General features: G+C 56.3%; 1 protein-coding gene across 10 annotated transcripts in view; it reads left to right on the top strand.

The window, feature by feature from the left end:
- Positions 1 to 22404, top strand: part of LDB3 (LIM domain binding 3) — a 63636-nt gene that overhangs the window by 10756 nt on the left and 30476 nt on the right. For 2 of the 10 annotated variants that reach the window (XM_019444814.2, XM_019444817.2), the window contains exons 2-8: positions 511 to 662; positions 1185 to 1260; positions 7092 to 7114; positions 8186 to 8389; positions 10687 to 10701; positions 13430 to 13599; positions 14095 to 14131. In XM_019444814.2, the coding sequence (XP_019300359.2) occupies positions 511 to 662; positions 1185 to 1260; positions 7092 to 7114; positions 8186 to 8389; positions 10687 to 10701; positions 13430 to 13599; positions 14095 to 14131 (677 nt within the window). Of the gene's footprint in view, positions 1 to 510; positions 663 to 1184; positions 1261 to 2688; positions 3057 to 7091; positions 7115 to 8185; positions 8390 to 10686; positions 10702 to 13429; positions 13600 to 14094; positions 14132 to 20200; positions 20989 to 22404 lie in introns of those variants that run through there. The other 8 variants (XM_019444815.2, XM_019444818.2, XM_019444813.2 and 5 more) reach the window with 6 other exon arrangements.

Here is a 22404-nt window from a genome sequence, read left to right on the forward strand (position 1 = left end):
TGAGGATACAGATGTTATAGTAGGCTAACTGGTGTAACAAACAGCCCCCAAATCTCAATGGCTTAGAATAGCAGAAGCTTATTTCTCACTCATGCAACATCCGATGCAGTATTTCTTAACGATGTCTCCTCCCAGCAGTGACTCTAGGATTCAGGTCCCTCTGTTGGTGGCTCAGCTGTCCTCTTCTGGGTCCTCTGCATCCAATCAATTGACAAGCAGAGAGAGTGCAGGATGGGAAGCATGGTTGCTGGGGGCAGGCCTAGAAGTGTCATACGTTGCTTCCACCCACATTCCCCTAGCCCGAGCTAGTATCATGGTTGCATTCAGACACAGAGCACTAGGAAATGAGGTGGCCGTGTGCCAGGAAGAGGAATCAGGCTTGGTGAGCAGTGGGTGAAAGAGGAAATGGCGGGCCTCTACTGCATGATCCCAGGCGACTCTTCCCCGAGGACTGGCCCATCCTCAGGCCCACCCTTTGTATGTTCATCCCCCATCTGTCAATTCTCTCAGATCACACCGGGCAGCAAGGCCGCCCAGTCCCAGCTCAGCCAGGGTGACCTCGTGGTGGCCATTGACGGCATCAACACAGACACCATGACCCACCTGGAAGCCCAGAACAAGATCAAGTCTGCCAGCTACAACCTGAGTCTCACGCTGCAGAAGTAGGTGGGAGCTCTCCAGAGCCAGGGGGTGGAGCCTGGGGTGTGGGCATCAGGGGCTCGAGAGAAGGGCTGTCTGACAGCAGTCACATGGGCCCAACCTGTGCTACAGGACTGCACAGGAAAGTAAGGACAGCCTCTGGACCAGAAGGACAGGCCCGAGCCACCATCAAACACCTGCCACACCTGTGCCTCACTTCACAGATGAGGTTTGAGGGTGCGGTCGGGGTGGTCACACTGCTGCCAGCATTTGGGCAGTCAGGCCTGAAAGTCAGGGTCTTCCCTGCCTTCTCTTCACCCCAGACGGCCTCCCAAGGACCTAACAGAGACTCATGGGTGCAAAGTGCTTAATGGCCATGATTTCTCCAACCCGGTCGGGCCCAGTGCCTTTCTGGGGTCACCCGGTTCATGGCGTGTCCTCAGGCTCTCTGACCTCTCCTGTCACCAACTCTGCCCTGGCAGGAGCTCCTGGTTCTGGTCCTAGCAGCAATTGTCTTCACTTGGTGCCCTTTCTGGTTTTTCCAGGTCGAAGCGCCCCGTCCCCATCTCCACAACAGCACCCCCGGTCCAGTCCCCTCTGCCGGTGATCCCCCACCAGAAGGTAGGTGCTGACTGGCAGCGGCAGGCTCCACTCTCCGCTGTGGTCCCGTGGTGGAGCCCCTGATCTGCCTGCCTGACCCTTGCCCCACGGGGGCAAGGTGGTAGGATCAGCCCTGCCCTACCCATGCCCCTGCCATGGCTGACCCTGAGGGAGGCGGGGCAGGCCTCCAGGGAGAGGCATCCGAGCCCCCATGAAATACCAAGCTACCGAGTGTGAGGGCGCTAGCCAACACCCCGGGATCTCGTGGCTGGGCCGGTGGGAAACCAGCTTAGGAAGTGGTGTTCGCAGGAGAGGGATCATCCTCCCAACTAGGTGGGGACAAGTGTCCGGGAGGCTCGGACCCTCATTCTCCTGAGGGTGCTGGGAGGGGGGATGACTGGGGCATGATGCTAGAGGCCCCAGTCTGAGTCAGCCACTCCAGGCTTGAAGGGACCTGCTGCCCCTCAGAGCTTCTCCTCTGACATAGGATCTCTGTTTCTGGTTTCCATTTGCCCTCCTGACTACACGCCCCATTAGCCCACTCAGAAGTGCTAGTGGTAGCCAAACAGCGGGTACAAGGTGGGCACACCTCACCACCGTGCCTGCCACCCCTTCCCAGCTCCCTGTAAGCAGATAAACCCCTTGGGCCCAAGCGACTTGGCCCAGAGCACGAGAGGCCCGCCTCACCCGTCCTGCAGGGACCCACTCCCCACCCATCCCTGAATGACCTCAGACTGACCCCTGTCTGTCCAGTGGGGCAGAGTGGGCAATAGGCAGGGTTGGGGGAGAGGACAGGAAGAGGCTAACCCAGAGTTTGGGGTGGGTGACAGATTGGGGAAGTGAGCAGAGGGCTGCTTGGGAAAAGTGGCAGAGGTGGCCTGTGGGAACCAAATGTCAGCCCCCGGATACCCTCCTGCACCTCCACCCTGCCTGTCCACCGCCAGCCCTGGGGGCCCTCTCACTGGCCATGTGGGGGCATTTCAACATGGGGTCAATGGAGCAGGCCAGGCTCTGCCCACCGCCACCAGGAGGCCAGGAAGCACCACCAGATTCTTCCACTCAGGGGAACAGGGAGCAGACAGAGGATGGAGGGAGTTGCCCCAACCAGCAGAGACCCACCCCCCCTTTCCTCCAGCCCTGTAAGCAGGCTGGCTTGGCCTGGCCTTCTGTGTGGGGCTTGCACTTTGTCCAAGTGGGTGTTAGCCTCAGGGCCAGGGACTGTATGCCTCCCTCCCTCCCTCCCCTCCCTCCCCTCAGCCAAACGCTTCCGTTTCAGGAGTCTGGGCGGCCCCTCTTGAGCTCTGTGCAGCGGGCTGCAGGCTGCGGGGTGGTAGGCTGCTGGGCGCTCGCACTAACACCTCTGTTTCAGGTCCATGCAGACGCACTGGGACACGTGTGGCCTCTAACTGCTCTCTTCTCTCTCCCCTGCATGGTGCTGCCCTGTGCCAGGACCCTGCTCGGGACACGAACGGCAGCCTGGCAGCGCTCAGCCCCAACCCTGAGGCGAGGGCCAGCCCGGGCACCACAGGCACCCCGGAGCTCAGGCAGACCTTTAGCTCCTCCTTCTCCCAGACCTCCGTCTTCTCCTCACACACAGAGGCCTCTGACCCCGGCCCTCCATGGGGCAGCCCACGGGCCAAGGCCAGCCTGGAGGGAGCCCTGGACTCACTCAGCCCAAAAGTCCCACAGGGCTCGAGCCAGCCAAGGCAGTATAACAACCCCATTGGCCTGTACTCGGCAGAGACCCTGAGGGAGATGGCTCAGATGTATCAGATGAGCCTCCGAGGGAAGGCCTCAGGTGCTGGACTCCCAGGAGGGTAGGTAACGGGTGCGCAGCTCTCCGCTGGTGGTCTGGGGCCACCGGGGTCCTCAGTGCTCACAGAGGCCTGGCCGGGCGGTCAGAGCGAGGAGCTGGCCTCAATCGGCTCATGAGGCGGCACAAGCTGAGAGCGATACAAGTAATGATGCTGTTGGTATATTTGCCATGAGCTGGATGTGTCATTGCTTTACACAGCCTGGCGTGACGTGTTGGCTCCTGCAGAGGGGGGAACTGAGGCTCAGAGAAGGTTAAGTCGAAGTCCAGCTGTCCAGCTTCTAAGTGGCTGAGCAAAGCCCGAATGTGAGACACTGACTCTCAAAACGTTCACACCAGCTGGTTTCCCAGGATGGGATGAAGCCTGCTCCCTCTAGGAACTCTGGAGCAAGCCTCAGGCTGGTGGCCTCTAGGAGCCCTGAGGCAGGAGCAGGGAAGAACTAGAGAGGTGGGAAGGCAAGTTCCTTAAGGCTGGGAGTGGTCTGGGCAGGCTGCCTGGAGAAGGGAGCACTTGAGCTGGGTGCAGAAGATTCAGCGATGGAGTGAGTGTCAGGGGCTTGTAGGACTGACGCTCCATAGAACAAGGCAAGGAAGCAGGACCGGGAGGAGAAAGGGGCTGTGCAGGAGAATAGTAGCCTACTTTCCACCCCCTAAGCTCTAGCCGATGGACTCTGCAAGTGTAGCAGCTAAAAGAACCTACAGTCCGGGTGGGCATCACAGAGAGGCCGAGGGGAGGGAGCCCCCAAGCTGAGCACATCCTAGCTTCTAAGCCCTTCATGTTTGTTATATCTCATTCTAACTTTGCCCGTGCGTTCGGTATAATTGTCTTCTCCTGCTCTAGAGGCAGAGCAGGCTGAGGCAAGGCGATAGGGCCCAGTGCTTAGGGGTTCAGGGCTCCTCCTCTGTACAGGGACATGAGCCTGTCCATGTCTCAGGGTTACTGAGAGGATGGAAAGAGACCCCACATGCGCAGCACTGAGCTCTGTTCTGGAACACTTGCCGTGTGCTACCTGAAGTCACACAGCTGTTGCCCTTGTGAGTCAGAATTAGAACCCGAGTCAGTCTGACCCACGCCCATGCCCTCCCACTGCTCTTGCTACAGAAGATACCTGTGCCCCACCAGTTCACTGCTCCTCTCCATTTCCCAGTTTCCCCATACCCTTCAGCTCTTCCTGGGATCCTGAGTGAAGCTGGCCTTGGATGTTTCACAGGCCGGGCACCTGGATCCAGGCTTCCTTGGACCAAACTGGCAAAGTCATAAACCCCTGGGCTTTTTCCAGCAAGGGGCTTCTGCCAGAAAACTCAAGGAATGGCAGAGTAGAAATGGCGTCCTTCTGGTAGCTTTCTCTGGTCCTCTCTAGGATTGGCTCCTGGCAGGGAAGTCAGCCTCTGACAGATTAAGACCTTCATGAGGGCCACCATCAGTGACAGTAATGTCTCCCCTTACTGAGCCCTCAGTCTGGACTTGGAGCCCTAAGGCAGTCTTGTGCTTTATGTAACACACTCTCTCAGCAAATTCAGAGTTGGGTATCACTTTCCCCATTTAAAATTTTTTTTTAATGTTTTATTTATTTTTGAGGCAGAGAGAGACAGAGCATGAGCAAGGGAGGGGCAGAGAGAGAGCGAGACACAGAATCTGAAACGGGCTCCAGGCTCTGAGCTGTCAGCACAGAGCCCTACGCGGGGCTCAAACTCACGAACCATGAGATCATGACCTGAGCCAAAGTCAGACGCTTAACTGACTGAGCCACCCAGGCACCCCTCCCCATTTTATAGCTGGAAAATAGAAGGCCAGAGTGGGTAATCTGCTCAAGGTCACACACAGCTCATGAGTGGCAGATGGGGCTGGTACCCAGGTCAGCATGACTCCTGGTGGTAGGGACCTAACTAGCTGCCCAGGAAAGTCAAAGGCCAGTCCCACCCCTGCTTCCCATGGCTCCAGTGGTGCTTTCCTGTTGGTGTAGAACCTGACAAGGGTTAAATTGTTACTTGAACAGCAGGTCAACAGTTTCTCCAAGGTAGACAGACTAGGGGAAGGAGTGCAGTGTTTCATCCACAGTAGAGGCTGACGCCGTGGTCTCTGGGCAGTGCTGGCTGGAAGGGTGGAGCCTATGACCTGGGCTAGCCAAGCCAGCCTCTGATGGGCTGAAGCCACCACCTTTGCTGAGTGTCTGAGTGCTCGAAAGTGACAGGGTTGGCAAATGCTAATCCTCACATCCATCCGTTGCACCCCAAACCCGTGCTGAGGGCTTTACACTCAGGATTCTGTTTAATCCGCACAGCTCGCCCATACGGTGGGCACCACCATCTCGATTTTGCGAATGAGGACACTGAGGCTGAGGCGGGTGGGGAACAGTGCAGAGTCACAGTGCTAAGAAGATGCAGGGTCAGGATTTGAACTCTGTCCTGCCTGGCTCCAAAAGGAAGCTCCTTCCCCTCCTCTCTGGGCAGCTTGTGATGTGATTTCTTGGCAGCTTGAATCCTCTTGGCAGGAGTGGAGAGAACAAAGGCTGGGCTGGAGCATCCCTGCAGCGCCACCCCCCCACCCCCACCCCGCCCGCCTTCTCATCCTCTGTGAGCTGGCCCTGAAGGGCAGTATCCCACAAGTCACTAAATGCAAGGGCCCCTGGGCAGGTCTTACATCTTTGATTTATTCTCCCCAAGACCTGGGTGCTGGCTCCTCTCTGAGCTGTCTGCTGCAGGCCTCTCAGCCCCCAAATCTTCAGGAGGAAGCGAAGCAGGGGGTGGGAGTCAATGCCAAAGAAGGTGCCAGCTACCAGTTGCCGGGACAGGGAAGGGCAGAGGCAGCACACCCAGACTAATTGACACGTGCTGCCCCCCGCCCCCACCCTGTGCCTCCAGGCCAACACTGCCCTCTGCAGGGGGCACTGGGCTGGCCAGGGCAAGAGCTGACCCTGCTGCTGTCGGCACTGGCCAGAAATGGAGAAGGGATAGAAGACCTTTCCTAATATAGCTCCTCTCGCTGCTATTTGAAGCTAGAGGACAGAGGGAATTTTATCAGTTCTGAGACAGTGTAGGGCCTGGGGCTAGAGGCCCTCTGGCTTTGGCCTGGCTCCCCTGAGTGGTGGCCAAGGAATGACTGGGGTCAGGCAAGTTGGGGCCCAGGTTCTGGCAGCCAGAGCCCGGAGTGGTCAGATCTGGGATGGCGGCAGTGTTTGGGGGCAGGTACACCCCTCTCTGCACTCTTTCCCCTCTTCTGACGGGGCCATTGGTGCTGTCAGGGTCGGCCCTGCAAGGAATTTGCATTTAAGGAAACCTAATGCAGGCAACGCCTGCCCCAAGGAGATGATGCTCCAGGAGGCTCGCTCTAGACAAAAGTGAGGGTGGGGTTCATCTTGTGTCCAAGCTGCCTTGGCTGGGGCCCTACCTGTAATTAGCCTTGGACCCGTACTTCTCCTGAGCCTTCGCGTTCCTCCATCCTGCCTCGGTGACCTTGCACAGGGCCTTTAGGGGCCAGGACTGCCTGCCCCTCCTCTGGGAGGGAGAGTACATCCCGGGGCAGGGGGGTTGTGGATAACCCCCCCATACTGCCAGTCCTGCTCAGGGAACAGAACTCCCAGAGCTGGTCCCCATTAATCAAGGGCAAGTCCAGAGCTGCTGTCTGGCCGGGAGGCACGTCCGGCCTTGACTCTGCCTGGAGCAGTCACAGCTGGTCCTGTCTCCCTCTCCATCTTCCTCTCTTGGGCTCTCCAGCCAGGCTGTATGTGGCGGAGTCACATACATGGTACGCAAGCATCCACGAAGATGGACTAGAAAACTCTTATCCCTGGCGGAGCTTCAGGTGCTGTGAACCTGCTGAGGGGGAAACACTGCCATCAGCACCTCTGACCCAGACTCATAGGCCATGACCCTGACTCTGAGCTCTGCCACCTCTCCTTGGCACTCTCCTCACCCAATGCCAGTCAGGGCTGGCGCGGCCCCCACGATGGCCGGTCTGAGGATGGTCCCCGCGCTCAGAGCCCCTGGCAGGACCTCATGCTGATAGCCCTGTCTTCTTTGCTCTTTCTCTCCTCCCCAGGTGGTAGTCAACTCTCCAGCCAAGTTAGTATCAAAGGAAAGCATGCGCGTGCGCTTGTGTGCCTGTCCTCGCATGCGTCCGCGTGTCAGTTAGCCTGGACAGCGTGCGCCTGTGTCGGCATGGGTACATGCGTGTGCATGTGTGAGTGGGGGTGCATTCGCGTCCCTGAGCGAGCCTGCATGCGTGTGGAGCTGCAAGTGTGGAGTGGAGGCCTCGGGGAGGGGTGCTAGGGCTCTGTCTGATGTGCCCTTTCCGTTCCCCATTTCCTGCTGCAGCTGCTTAAGACCAGCAGGCCGGCTCAGGGGGGCGGGGGGCGGGGGGTGGAGCGTGTGCCGAGCTGATGCTGGGTTCCACGTGAACCTGAAGACAGTTCTGTCCTGACGGGACTCGCAGAAGGGCTGCGCCTGACCTTCTTTGCCCCAGGAGTGTGTTCATCTGTTGGAGGGAAAAGCCTCGATTGGCAGAGACTGGCGGCCACACAGCTAGTTGGACTAGAGGGGGACTGAACAGACTGAGTCCTGTTCCAAGGAAGAAGCACTTGCACTGAAGCATCTGGAGGAGCAGAGCCCTGGGCAACCGAGAGGGTAGCCAGCAGGACGAGCCCCTTCGTGGAGAAACCTTACTCAGAATCCCCATGGGTGCCCAGTGGGGCTGCTTTTCGCCTTTGGGGCATTCTGGACCCTGCTTGGGCTGCCGCTGCCTTTCACGCGTGGCCCAGCTCCTGTCGCCTACCCCCGACCCCTTTTGTCTCTGCTTCCTTGCTGATGTGGTGAGAGAGCTTTCAATGCCTGGCGCCCCCTGCTGACCCTGAGAAGTGGCTCAGGCTGAGCCGAGACCTCCCAGGACCTGGGAAAGCCAAAATGGGCAAGGAAAACCTTCTGCAAAGGGCTTTGGGGAGGGTCCTGAGGATTTTCCCTACCAGACCCAGCTGTCCGCAGTTCAGGGGGCTTGGGTAACTTACCTGGGATCAGGCCTTGGGAGGTCTCTCCACCACCAGCCCTCACCTTGACTCCTGTGTAACACCACCTGTTGCCCTTTTCTCCTTCTACCTCCCTTCCTCTTCTTCCTCTGCTCCCCCTGCTGCCCTCCCCCAGCGCCGACTACCAGGAACGGTTCAACCCCAGTGCCTTGAAGGACTCTGCCCTGTCCACCCACAAGCCCATCGAGGTGAAGGGGCTGGGCGGCAAGGCCACCATCATCCATGCGCAGTACAACACACCCATCAGCATGTACTCCCAGGATGCCATCATGGACGCCATTGCTGGACAGGCCCAGGCCCAGGGCAGTGACTTCAGTGGGTAAGCGCCTCCCCTCCTCCACAGTTGCTCATCGTTCACCGCCTACACCACTGGCTGGGCCTCCTCACTAGTGGAGGCCAAGGTACCAGGCTGCCGGGCGCCATCAGAGACTTTAGGCATCGGGACCAGCTTTCCTCCCTCGCCTTGGGCCTCTCAGGGCACAGCTGTTCGAAGGGAGCCAGCCTTTGCCAGGGCCCTTCCAGAACACGGTGTTCTCTCTTCAGAATCAGTCTCACAGTCAGCTTTAGAAGGGTGGAGGATTGAAGAATATGGTGGTTGCTCCGGGTGCTTTTCAAAGCTTCTGCATTTTCCCAGGCTCCACAAGGGGGTCAGTTTAGAAAGAGACTTCTGGAATCCTGGGCCACATTCTGGATAAACCAGTCTTCTCACAAACTAAGCCATTCTTTGGGGGAAGTTGCTGCGTTCTTCCAATGATGAGAGCAATGCAAATATGTGACCAGGTTTCTTGTTTGGGAAGGGGCCTCTGGACCAACCATCCAAGGTGCTGTTGGCAGTCAGCCCCACTGCAGAGCCTGGGAAGCACCCAGGCCCTCCCGTTTGTTCCAGGGAAGCCCAGTCTCAGGGCAATGGGATTTAGGACATCCTTGTTTCCTGGAATTTGCCTGTTAGCAATGGTTGAGGAACTTGAGTGTTGAATAGGGAAAGAGTTGGCTGAAAATCATTTGTGGAAAAAACTGCTAATAGTGCAAACATTAATAAGAAAGTCTCTTTCTTTCTCTGTCTCTTTTAGTGTCTTTCTCTCCCTGTATCTGTCTTTTTCTGTGTGTGTGTCTCTATCTCTTTATCTCTGCCTTCCTCTCTGTCTCTGTTTCTTTCTCTCTCTTTATCTGCTCCCTGTCTGTCTGTCTCTCTCTCTCTCTCTCTCTCTCTCTCTCACACACACACACATGCACACTGTTTTCTATTTGAGAATATCATTGCTGTTGACTTTCAGAATTGACTGATGATCTCTTTGGGCAACATCTTATCCCCAAGTCAGGATCTCAACCAACTCAAGGCAAGAAATCTTTTCTTTTTTTAATTAAAAAATTTTAATCTTTTTTTTTAATTAAAAATTTTAATTAAAAAAATAAACATTTATTTATTTTTGAGAGTGAGAGAGACAGAGTACGAGCAGGAGAGGGGCAGAGAGAGAGAGGGAGACACAGAATCTGAAGCAGGCTCCAGGCTCTGAGCTGTCAGCACAGGGCCCGACGTGGGGCTCGAACTCACAGACCTCAAGGCAAGAAATCTTAAAACGACGGTTGTACTTTTTTTCTGAAGCTAGGAAAAACAGATGTTGTCAGAGAGGTAAAGTGGTTTGAAAGTCCCAGATAACTCCTATAGTGTTTGACCTTGGCAGAATCCAGCCCTTGCGGCCATGACCTACGTACACATTATAAGGGCAGGCTCCAGGGGCCAAAAGGATGGAGTGTTGTGTGGGGGTCTGGGGACCCCCCCAGAGAGACACAGTGCTTCCTTTGGGCCACCACCAGGGGGCAGAGGTTCCTTGCCCTGGAGCCATGAGTCTGAAACCAGCCAGGCTCAGAGCTATCGCTCTTTTGCACAACTCTGGACAGTGCTGATTTATTTAATCCCACCATTCAAAGCAGAAACTATGACCACGCAAGTTTTAAAAACACAACCATTAGCTCATATGTACCCAGGAAAACAAGGCTGCTCAACTAAGCCAAAAAGTTAACAGGGATTTCCTGTTAACATTTGTTTGCCATGTGTGTCCTTGCTGTGCTCTTAAAAGCGGTAACGTCGCAAACGTCACCAAAGGGAAGTTCAGTGGAAAATAATGGAAGAACCACTCTTCGCTAAGTTTATATTTTCTGCACCTTGGGAAAAAGACTGCTCTCATTTGGTTTTACCACTAGGGCACCCATGATTTATTTTAACGTGATGCACCATTGATCTAATCCAGGCTTCTCAGAGTACCTCCCCTACCTTCCTCCTCTCCCCTCCCCTCCCTCCCTTTCCCTTCCCTTGTGTGCCTGGGAAGCAACATGCTTTCCCCTTCCTTCTAACTTGGTCCTGCCGGGCTGATGCTACCATGGTACCGGTGGGTAAGAGCTAGCCCTCTGTGCCATAAGGTGCTCCGTTTCTGCTGTTAATGCCCACGATTCCTTCCTCACTGACAGTTTTCTTTTTGTCTCTTTCTCTTCCTCCTTTATCTGCCCCACTCCCGTAACTCATTTCTGACCCTAACCCTGCTCCCTTGCGTGTGCGCCGCCCCTCTGCCATCCCCTGATGGACACACACTCACTGCTGGGCTTTCTTCTGCTTGGCAGGGCATCGCCGCTGGCGTAAGTAGACCCCACAGTGTCTGTTCCGTCGTCGTCGTCATCGTCGTCTGTCTGGTTGAGGGATGGTGTGTGGGTTTGGTGGGATATGCCTGAGGACAGTGGTTCTGTCCGTGTTCTTCCTCACACCCACCTCACAGCCAAACGACATGCTCAGCAGCCTATGCAGGCAAGTGCTTTGGGGCTTGGCCTCAACTAATGTCACTGTGGACACAGAAATCAGAGTGATGACATCACCCCGCCTCCCTTGCACCCAAGGCTAGAAGCGTATCTCTGTGCTGTGCTTTGCGGGGGCTCCCGGTAGCCTTTCCTGTCTGCACTGGGACAGCATAGACCTGAATGTCTGAATGCACACTGGACCATTATTCAGGGAAGAGGGCAATGAGAGGGCCCTTGGAAGCCATTTCCTAGGACCCTCATGGGAGGTGGGTCTGGAGGAGCCAGCACCTGCCAGTACCACCCGTGGGAGGTGAAAGATGAGTCAGTTTCGGGGAGCAGCGTACAGTGGAATTAAGTGTCCAGAGGTGACCTGAATGTTGTGGTAGCCGTGGAATGTTTTTGGTGGCAAGAAGACCACACTGGGAGTGGCTCCAGAGTAACCCCAGACCCAGGGTCCCAGGACTGTAGGGCCTATACATATTCTCCCTGAGGCCCAGAGTCTCAAAAGGAATGAGAATTCCTTCATCTGACCCCCAGTATCTGTCGTGGCAGCAACACAAGTCCCTGGTCTTTGCACAGCATTGTGGGAAATGGTGCCAATAATGTGAGTCCCAGAGGACTCACTACTGGGAGCTTTCTCAAACCCTTGGAGCTGTGGAAGGAACAGGGGAGCGCCTCCAGGGCATGTTCTGGAGAAATGGCAGCAAACACCTTCCGTCTGCTTTCTGGACCACAAAGCTGTGTAGCGAGGCTCAAGGGCAGGACCTGGGCTTGGGTCTATACTTTCTCTCTCCCATGGCACAATCCACACTTCCTCCTTCCCTTCCGGCAGACCAAGGAGTCCTGGTTGTGCGTTCCTACTGCACCTCTCACCCAGAGGTAGCAGATCCTGCCTCTGCTTTGGGAGCCCTTGGGACTCCTCCTTATGCCAGAAATGGCTTCTCCCAGTGAGACCCCACTCTCTTCTCTGCTCTGTGGGAAGCTCCAGGATCCTCCCTGCTGGACCCCAGAGGGATCCACTGGTCTTCCCCATCTGATCCCAGGCTGCCAGTACCTGTAGCTCTCCAGGGCAAGGCAGAGCCTTCAGGACAGTTGGGGTGGGGGCTCTGCCCCAGTCTTGGCCACCTTTCATCACCTTCCTCCTCTCTGCTCTCAGAGCAATCTCTGAGCCAGACACTGGGGACCAAGCCTAGGAAAGCAGGCCAATGCTTGCATTTAGCTCCTTGCAGAGAGGCTAGAAGACATGGGCACTGGAGAGGTCCCTCTCCTAGCCAGCTGGCCCTCTGGAAGGCAGGCAGAGGCAGTGGACAGAGTAAGTGTCTGAGCTGGGCCATGTTTCCAGGCATGGAGCATCTGGGGTGCACAAGGGAAGTGGGCAGAAGCGGCCTTTCTGAGCCTACATCACTGCAGTTTGATGGAAAGGACAGTGGGTGGGGACCCAGGAAGCTTGAGTTCTGACTCAGCAAGTCCCCTACACCTGGAGCTAGCTGGTCAGCCGCTCTGGACCTCAGTCTCAGCATCTGTAAGAGGAGAGTGCTGGGCCACTGGTCCATAGGGTAGAGAGCCAGGCTGTGCTGGCTGAGAACTCGTCCCAAGTCCACCCTGATTCCTGGGAGGGTATGTTGGACCCTCCCTCGGAGGGTAGGTTGGAGGGTCCAGAACCCTCTAGCTCTTGCCGGCCAGGGTGAGTGGGTAAGGCTAGGAGGCACTGGACCCAAGAGATTCTGTGGTCCCTTGTGGCTCTGCTGTAGGATTCATTCATTTAAGTAAGTTTTGAGCACCTGCTGTGTGCAAGACACTGGGAGTCTGAAGGAAGGTCACCAGGTTCCCCTCCAAAGGCTGCACTGCCCTGGAGCAGAGGAAGAGTGATCCTTCCTTTAGATCTTCCCCCAGGACCCCAGGCCAGAACCACACTGCCTCCCCCGTCTGCGGGCAGTTCCAGACCACACAAGCCTGGTTGCCTTATTTCTCACACCACCTCTCCACCAAGCCTGCCCGTTTTTGCTGAGCAGAAGTCCCCAGTCCACTTTTAGGGCAGGCTTGGCATTGGGGGCTCGCTGTTGGGGTCCAAAGGTACAAGGAGGACAAGGAACTGACCCTGAAGAAACCTGAGTCCCCCGAATGGTCTGTTGTCACCCTGCCCCAAACTCAGGAGCTGTTCAGGGAGGTTGAAATTATTTCAAAAATTTTTTGAAATTATTTCAAAAAACCTATTCTGCCTCCTCTTTCCTTAAAGGAGATCCCAAGGGGGTGGGGCCTGGGATGTGGATGGGTCTTCAGGCCTGTGCCTGGGGTTAGCCCGGGGTGGGGCAGAGGTTTGCCAAGAGGGATCTCAGAGGAATCACTGTCTCGCTTTGGCCACCCTGAGCACTGAGGACCCAGGCCAAGCCCTTGTCTCAGGCTTTCAGATGGCAGTGGGTAAAGGGCATGGGGGAGGGGGGTTGAGGCAAGTAGGGGCCACCAACCGGTGTGCTGGGTGTGGGGGTGCGAGCAGATGAGCCATGGGGGTAGTGGGAGGACAGGAGCAGGGTTCCAGCCTAGCCCTCACTCATGGCCTCTTTCTGCCTTGCAGGAGCCTTCCTATTAAAGACCTTACGGTGGACAGCGCCTCTCCCGTGTACCAGGCGGTGATTAAGAACCAGAACAAGCCAGAAGATGAGGCTGATGAGTGGGCCCGCCGCTCCTCCAACCTGCAGTCTCGCTCCTTCCGCATCCTGGCCCAGATGACTGGGACGGAATACAGTAAGTGAGGCCGGGGGTGGAGCACGAGAGATGCTGAGGGGCCCTGAGGGACCTGTCCCACAGTCCTAAGGCCCACAGAAGCCAGGGAGTCAAGCCCCCTGACCCTTGAAGATGAGCTGCTTTCCACAGAGAGCTAGCGATGTGCTGAGCCCCTCTGGGCCCCTCGGGGCAGGTTACTGAGTGACACCGGCCTTCTGCCCAGCTCCCTGACTCCAACATTAGGCCATACGTGTGCCAGGTGGCTTGTGGGCAAAATGATGGCCCAGAGCTGGGATAAGAGGACCTCAGAGGTCTCCCTCCCAACTGTACCCTTTCCTCTGTGTCCCCCTTCTCCCCCTGCCCTCTGCCCAGCACACAGCATTTCCCTGCCACCATTTTCAGGCTGGGGGCAGTAAATTGTTCTGTTATTGGAGGGGACTCAATGTCCATAGCTCTGGAGGGTTTTCTTCCTATGTTTCCTATGATTCCTCCTGATCAGCAATTTTCTACCCACAGTGCAAGATCCTGATGAAGAAGCTTTGCGAAGGTCAAGGTAAGTGCCTGGACTCAGGCTCAGTGGCCTTGTCCCTCCTAACCCAATCCCTCCCCAGGCAGCCCCTAGGTCACATGAATCATGGAAGGAACCTTTCAAGTTCATGTATTTGGAAGCTCCTGGCCCCTAAAGGGCCCCAGCAGATGCTGGCTTGGGGCCTTCGTCCCAGGTCACTGAGGTAGGTGCCTGGAGCTGTCTCTAACCCCTGGGCCCAGGCTGCAGGAGTAAGGATTCTGGGCTCTCCTGGCTCTGTCCCTGGGCAGAGGCAGGGCTGCTTTGGCCTTTGCTGGGCTGTTGAGAATGAGGGCATCTCTCCCTGTGAGGGCACCGGGCCAGCTGCCTTGCCTTCCCCACTCATCTCAGGGTCTGTCCCCTGTGAGTCTGGAGGCTAGGCACTGGAAAGCAGGCACGGGGAGGGCTGTGCTGGGCATGGGCATCTGACCTCGGGATCCACCTGTCCAGACCTATGCTAATGTAGTAGTTCCATAAATCGCTCAAAGCACAATAGCTCTGCTAGGAAGGACAAGCCTGGGCGTGAGAAGAGGCTTCTGCAAGGCGAAGCGGCTCAGGGTCTGGTCTCCCACCAGTGGCAGGCCTGGGACCACAACTGCTAACCTACCACCTGCATCCTGCCAGGTGCTCATGAGCCTGGGCATGAGGGGGGCACGCTGCCCTGGAACCCACTGGAACCTGCTGGGGCCTTCCATGGTGAGGCATGGAGCCCCTGAGGATTGTGTTTCCACTTCCGGCGGCAAATGTTGTGCATGCTCTTCTTGGGAGAGTCTGCTTTGGGCCAGTGCGTCCATGGGCGGCCTCTCCGCACGGGACTGGGGCTCAGAGGTGCTCTTTTACCTGGGGCCAAGCTTTCTATACTTGCTAATCAGCATGTAGTGATCACAGGATCGTGTGGAGAGTGGAGCTCTGGGGTCAGCTCAGAGTTGATGTAGATTTCATTTTTGAACCTATGTTTTTGCCAATCTAAGCTGCTTCCACTTTTTGGCTGGGGCACCCCAGCCTAAAGTGTGGTCCCCTAGGCCTGCTAACGATGGCATGCAGTTCCAGTAACGGTTCTTAACCCTCCAATGCCTGCAACGTGTCTACACAGAGCCTGAACTGAGATGGTGTGTGATTTAGCTCAAAAGTTAGTATCTAGCTATTTTAAGTGTGACTGAGCCCTCAGCGGTCCTGCTCCTGTGCTCTGTGGCTCCCGCGTGCTGTTTCTGTTTTTTCCACCTTCCTCCTTGAAGCCACCCATATACACCCAGGGAGCAATGCAGCTCACTGATAGAGGGGTCTTACAGCCCCCCACCCCTCACCCCCAGCAAACAGCTTAAGCATCCCTAGGTTCCTTCCATCAGGAAGCCAGCAGGGTGTTTTCTCTCCTTCCCATGAGACAGAGCCCTGCTTTTCAGGCCCTGACTGTCTCCTCTGGAGCACTTCTGGTGACCAACCACTCTGAGCTCACACCTCATTAACCAGACACCATTTAGAAGGTGGAACTTCTGTCTTTTGTGTTTCCCCTGGAGTATTTTCAGTCTCTGCAAAGTTATTGAGTGAGAACACAAAAGACAGTATTAAAGGCAGTCTCCAGTCCTCATGGGCCATTCCCTCCTTTTAGAAGCATCTCCTTGGTACTGTTCTGCCCAGTCCTGTGGATATGAGGGCAGGCTCGTCTTTCACCCCACGGCCTAACCCCACAGGAGCATGGCTCAGCCCCCAGCAGAAGGCATAGGACCTTGGGGTCTTGAGAACTCTGCTGCAGGTTTTAGAGCCTCTCCCTCAGCTACTGCAGGTGTTTCTGTAGGGAAATCTGGAAAGAGGGCCTAACAAGAGGCTCCATCCTGCTTTCTCCCTCAATTCTACCCCTCCCAATTCTACCCCCCAGCTCAAAGCAGCTCCCCTTCCTCCCACAGGCTGAATCGCTGTCAGCCCTCTGCCCTGGGATCTCTGGCCCTGCGGTGAAGGCTTTGGGGACACCCAACAACCCAGGACTGGAAAGGCATAAGCCTTCTGCTCCTCTCCCTTTTCCTGACTGTAATTTCTGGAAAGTTGTCCTCAAAGCCTTCCCCCAAAAGCCCATTCCCCCCACGGCCGTAGGAGGGGGTGGACATTTTCATTTGAATTCCAAGCAGCCTGAGGACCTGAGAGTGAGGCTTGTAGTGGGCACAGTGGTTCAATTCTGCTTGTGATTAAAGTCTGAAGTAGTGACTGGGGCCACTGGTCACAGCACGGGCCCCGGGCTGCCCAAGTGGCCCACTGAGAAGAAGGGATCATGCTTGTTCTCACCCTGGGTCCAAGCTGGTCAGGGTCCTTGCTCCCCAGGCGGCTAAGCCCCAATCCCAGCCTTCCCCACTGCCAAGTCGGAAGCTGCACTCCGAGACCCTGCTGACCCATCTTGTTGGCTGAGGGCAGCTGGCCTCCTCTTTCTCCCAATTTAGCAGCACTGACAAGAAGGAATCCTAAGGTCTCTTAGGAAGGCTGCCTCCCCAGGGTGGGCTTCACTGCACACCGCTGCCATGTAGCTGACTCCCACAGAACCTGAGTTTGCCAACCCTGGGGCCTGGCAACCTGTCCAAGGTGACAGATAGCCTCTATAGGCTTGTACGTGTGCAAAGGTGCTTTCTTCTTCCTGTCGCCGTGTGGTGGGGAGATAGGCGGGAATGCCATGGTGTCAGGTGTTCTGTACCAGGTGGCGGCACTGGTGGCCTCGGGGGCAGGTGGCAGTCTGTGTGTCCGAGGACCCTGCAAACTCTCCCCTCACCTGTCTCTGCTCCACCTCCCAGGCCTCCCCGCCCCCAACCCTGAACGCTGTAGAGTCCCAGAGCAGCTCAGAGCCCTGACCTCTTCTTGGGGTCCTGGCTCCTGACACTCAGGGTGTCTCCAGTACCTGGTAGCAGGTAGCTTCTCTCTGAGGTTCCAGTGCCCACGTGCTGGCCAGCCCAAGGCAGAGCCTAATCTCCAAGGACCCTATCCTTACAGGTGAGGCAGGCCAGGTCCCTAAATAGCCCAGGCACCTGCTGTGGACTTGGCTTCCCTCTCAGGAAAGACCCCAGCATGTCAGCAAACTCTTCAGGCAGGCTTAGACTGCAGCCCCCTGCCGGCTCCTGCACGGGTGCAGGTAATACTGTGGTTCCTGGCCTCCATCTGAAGTAGCGTGAACAGTGCCTCCATCCAAAAGCCGAGCCTCTAATCTGAGAGAGGTCACAGAAGCTTCCCCCTGACTTGGAGAAGGCACTCCAGGGGTCGGATGTTCGGCTCCACGTTGGGCAGCCCTGACGAGGATGGGAGTGGGGGCAAGCCTCACTTTGTCCTAAGCAGAGCTTGAATCTTTGAGGCATGGGGTTCCCGCTGCTTGGGTGTAACCATCCCAGAGGAATCCGGTGTGAAACCCAGACATCCTCTGGCCCCCACCTTGTGCTCAACTGCCTGTAAGAGCAGTTTCTGCATTTACCCACTGTTCACCTGTGCAAGGAACTCTGTGCCTCTCTGAGACCCCAGATGTCAAGGAACACAGTTGATCTGAGAGACAAGTTCACAGAGGAGCTGAAGGCGAGGGTTGTCTTGCACACTCCTCCACCAACAGCGTAAAAACTTCCCAAGTCCTTTCTCCATCGTGTACCCTTCTGTGGTTCATTTTCTTCTCCCTCCCCTACTTCCTACAGAGCTCAGGGACTCACTGCTCACTGGCTCCTCCCTGTAGTCCCTGTGGCCTCCCTGGGCACCTCAGTGTCCTCTTTCCTCCCTGTGCACAGCCAGCTCAGTCCCAGCTCCTGTGGCTGAGTCTCCCGGTGCCAGCACAGCCCAGAGCCCTCCCTCCAATGGAAACTTCGTGAGGATAACAAAAGTTACCTGAGTTTTGTGGATTTTTCATTCCGGGTGTCCTGTCTAGCAAGTTTGAAAACCACACCTGGAGAACCCAGGACCCCCCTGGGGTGTCCCTGAGAAGCCCTTGTGGGGTGTCCCAGTTCTTCACGTCCATTCTCTTCTGCCAGCTCCCTTCCCTCTCTGCCCCATCTCTTCCTTCCTCTCCCTGCTCCTCTCTTTGGCAGGCTGTGAATTTACAAACAGCTGCAAGCAGAGCAGGCTCACTAGGGTCCACTGACTCTCCAGGACTGTCTCTGAGCCCGTCACTGAGCACTGATGACAAAGGCTGTGGGCCTGGCTGGGCAAACTGGTCACACCCGTGTCCTGGGTGGTCTCTATGGGATGGTGGATTGTTGCCACGCGTAGTGCTATCGGCAGGGCCCCCGCTTCTGCTCTCTTCCTTCCCTCCCTCCCTCCCCAGCCTCAGAGAGGCAGGCAGCAGAAGATGCCCGGCAGGTGGATCATAGTTCTGCGGCTGAGTTTCTGTGCGGTTTGAGGCCATTCGCATGATGTCTCTGGGCCTTGGTTTCTTCTTTGGTATCAGGAAAGTTTGGTCCCAAACAGTGGTTTTCAACTATGTTAGCAGTGGGCCCGTTTTGTCTAACAGAATCTTCTACAGAGACACAATATCAGGACTTGAGGTGTAGCGAGGGAGTCTACCTCGTAATGTAGACGTGGGAAGGGGGCAAGGTGTGTATGTGGGGATGCAGAGCTACTGGGGAAACGTAAGACCAGCATTGCCCCATCTCTGTTTTTAGAGACCTAAACTGGGTCTTCCTGGCTTTTATATGCTGGCAATTCACTTCTTGAGCTACTTATTTTTAGATAATTGCAGATTTGGGCACGTAGTTGTGAGAAATGATATAGAGAGATCCTATGTTCCCTTTATCCCCCAATGGTAACATTTTGCAAAACTATAGTAAAATATCACAACCAGGCTGTTGACACTGGTATAGCCAAACACAGACTATTTCCATCGCCCCAAGGATCTCCCCCTGTTGCCCATTTACAGCGACACCCACCTCCCTACCGTGGGCACCCTCTCCTTAACCTGTGGCGACCACTAATCTGTTATCTGTCCTCCATTTCTATAGTTTTATCATTTCAAGAATGTTATATATATGGAATTGTACAGCCTGTGACCTTGTGGGATTGGCTTTCTTTAGTCAGGCCAGTTCCCTGGGGATTCATCCAAGCTGTCACGTGTACCATAGTTCATTCATTTCTTTTTATTACTGAGTGGTATTCCATGGTCTGGATGTAGCAATTAATTTTTAAAAGGAGTTTTAAATACTATCTGGGCTAAACACTGCGTTTGTGGCTAGATGCGGCCCCTGAGCCACCAATTTGCACCTCTGGTCTGGAGAATGTTAGCGGCCCCTCCGGCCTGGAAGATGTAGGATTCTGGCGTCTGTGGCACTGGCCTGGCCCAGGCATGCCCTCTCCTCCATTCCTATGTTTCTGGCTGCTCTTTGCCCATTTCGTCCTATGCCCTCGACTTAGCAGACTGTGGGGTGGGCCCCAGAAGCCCTATTGATGGGAAGTGTTGGCAAGTCCTGGTCCTCTGTCTGCGTGCCAGTGGTCTCGTGAGTATGTGTGTGCACACATGTTCCTGCCTGGCCGTGCTCAGGCCTGGGCAGATGGGGGCAATTGGTGTATCTGAAGGCTTCTCTCTGGGGGCAGAGAAGGCTTGGCAAAGGCCAGGGAAGCATAGGGAGGTGAACGGTCTGCTCACCAAACCTCATCATGGGAACAGGCGTTCCTCTTTCTTGATGCCCAGCTTGGGGACAGAGACCATGCTAGGCCCACCTGCCTATTTGGTTCAGTCCTGAGAGCCTACAGCCAAAGCAGCCCTGCCCAGCCCTAACCACACGGGCCAGGGAGAACCAGTGACCACCCCCCCGCCTTTGCCCAGCCTGTCCTCAGGCCCACTAGCCAGGCCCCTTCTCTATAGCTTCCTACTCACTTAGCTCAGGGACTTCAGTCCCTCAGTCCTGGCCCTTAGGACTCTGGTGTTGCCCCAAACCAGTCCTGACTATCTGGAAAGTATTCCATGGGTGGCAAAGCCTCTCCAAACCAAATTCCTGCCCGCCCCGTGCCCCCTGCCCGAGCTGTCAGACAGGGGAATGGGACACATCCCCTAACCCCTTTCTCTCTTCCTCTCTTCTTTCTGTCTCTGTCTCTGTCTCTCTCTCTGTGCCACAGGGAAAGGTTTGAAACGGAACGTAACAGCCCACGTTTTGCCAAATTGCGCAACTGGCACCATGGCCTTTCGGCCCAAATCCTTAATGTTAAAAGCTAAGAGGCTATCTGGAATCCCCCCACTCCTCTCAGGCTGGACCCCCACCTTCCACCCCCCACACACAGATCTGGCATGTGAGCCCCATGGTGATGCTTGAGAATGTATAGGGGTGCTGGGGGGCACCTTTGACAGCCAACTGTGGCAGTTCTGCTCTCTGCTCCCCCAGAGCTGATGGCCGAGGCCCAGCCCCACACAGCACTGCACCCCCTCCTGGCCACCCGCCGAGTGCAATCCTCCCCAACCCCACGTGGCCCCAGCCTCTGCTCCCCTGCCCAGGGCCTTAGCCATAGATCAGAGAGGACGTGGCAGGGTTTGCTGGCATCACGCCCCAGAACCAAGGGAAACAGAACATGCCACTGGTTGATTTCCCATCCCCTTCAGCTGCTAGGAGAGGCAGCCTGGCCTAGTGCTGTCCTGGAACAAGCCACCTATAGATCAGGGTCCCGGGAAGAGGCCAACCCCTGGCCCCACTCGCTCCCTCGCTGCTCTCTGGAACCTGGGCAGCCTGGAGCAGGGCTCTGTGCAGAGTAAGTGGAAACCCCAGGGTAGATGAGGCAGAGGCCCCTCCTGGCCGTGGTGAGATTGGGCGTGTGCTCTCCTCTCTGTGCTGTATGTGCTGGATCCCTAGTTCTCTCTCCTGTACATATAAGCATGCTTGTTCTGAAATAAAGAGGATTGAAAATGAATCAAACCAGCCCCCGTCATGCTGTGCCTGTGTGCGTACCACTCGAGAGGGACATTCCAAGATGGGGAGAGGACAGGCACCACCAGGAAAGGGGCAGGGGCAGGGGCAGTGCCCACTGGGGCTGGAACCCCGGCGCAGTTCTGCCTGCTGTGCATCTCCTGACTTGAGGGCCCCACCCAGGCTGTGGAGCTCAGGTGGGCCGAATGGTGGGTGGGAGTCCATAGCCTCCCACAGGGCAGTAGGGGTGGGGGCATTCTGGAATGCCCCCTGCCTCCCCCCCCCCCCACACCCAGCCACTACCAGCAGGCTGAGCCAGCCCTCCTTACTGATCAGAAATCATCCCCATCCCTAGCATGCTGCAAGCCCCTCTCCCAGGAAGGCGCTGTCATGCTCAGCCCTGGTCCAGGAAGTGAGAAAAGGGACTTGCCTGGACTAAAGAGCAGTTCACAAGGGGATTGCTGGGAGTCCTCGGTGGGCCAAGGCCATGGCTGAGAGGAGAGGAGGTGGAAGATGTGTTTGGCAGAGCCTTGCCCAGGTGGCAGGTGCGTGTGGAAGACCTGTCATGGTCTTGCTGTCAGCCCCAGCCACCTGTGGCCTTGTTCTAGTCCTGACCATTCAGGAAGGGCCCAGCTGACAGGCTCATGTCCCCCCCACCCACCTGTCTACCCATCGGCCTATCCTCTGATTGAGGGAACCACAGGCTGAAAGTGTGAGACCAGCAGCACTTAGTAAGTAAAGGCAGATGCCAAGGTCCATCCCTCAAACCACGCCCACCCCCACCCCACCCCCCATTGCTAGATTGGGCCAGAGACCTGCTCCGTCTCCCACTTCCTGGGCACAGGCTTTCTTTCTGCCTCTAGGGACTTGGCAATCCCACCTGGAAGAGATGACCAGGGAGAGAGCTCTATCCTGTCAACCACACTGAGATGCTCCCCCAAATCCCCCACCAGCCTGTTCCACTTTGGCCTCCCATCTCTTCCTGTCTCTAGCAGTCTGAGTCCAGGGCCAAGGCCAGGACCAGGCAGGGCAGGCTGGCTGGGGGATCAACAGGGGAGGGTTGTTGTGGACTTCTGCTTACATCTAGGCATCCTGTAGCACACCCATATTTAGCTGACCTTTTACTAAGGACTTCTAAGGCCCAAGGGTAGGTTGTGTGGCCATGAGCTGCTAGACAGAGAGAAGTCCCAGGCAGTGGGTATCCTGAGGCTGGTGGAGGACCTGGGCCAACTAGTCAGAGCTGGTAGCCTCACAGACCCCTGTCTTCAGCCCCTGCCCATTGAAGCCCTCTTGAAGCCCTAGAAGGTCCTTATTTGTTTTCTAGCCTGCCTGGTGTCTTCCCAATGACCCCAGGCCCCTGCACAAGCACATTGGGTGGCCCCAGGCCAGGGGTCTACGTAAAGCCCTCTAGAGTAAATAGGAGAG

The sequence above is a fragment of the Panthera pardus genome, unplaced genomic scaffold (assembly GCF_024362965.1).
Source record: "Panthera pardus isolate Hobbes unplaced genomic scaffold, ASM2436296v1 HiC_scaffold_22, whole genome shotgun sequence".
Classification (NCBI taxonomy): Eukaryota; Metazoa; Chordata; class Mammalia; order Carnivora; family Felidae; genus Panthera; species Panthera pardus.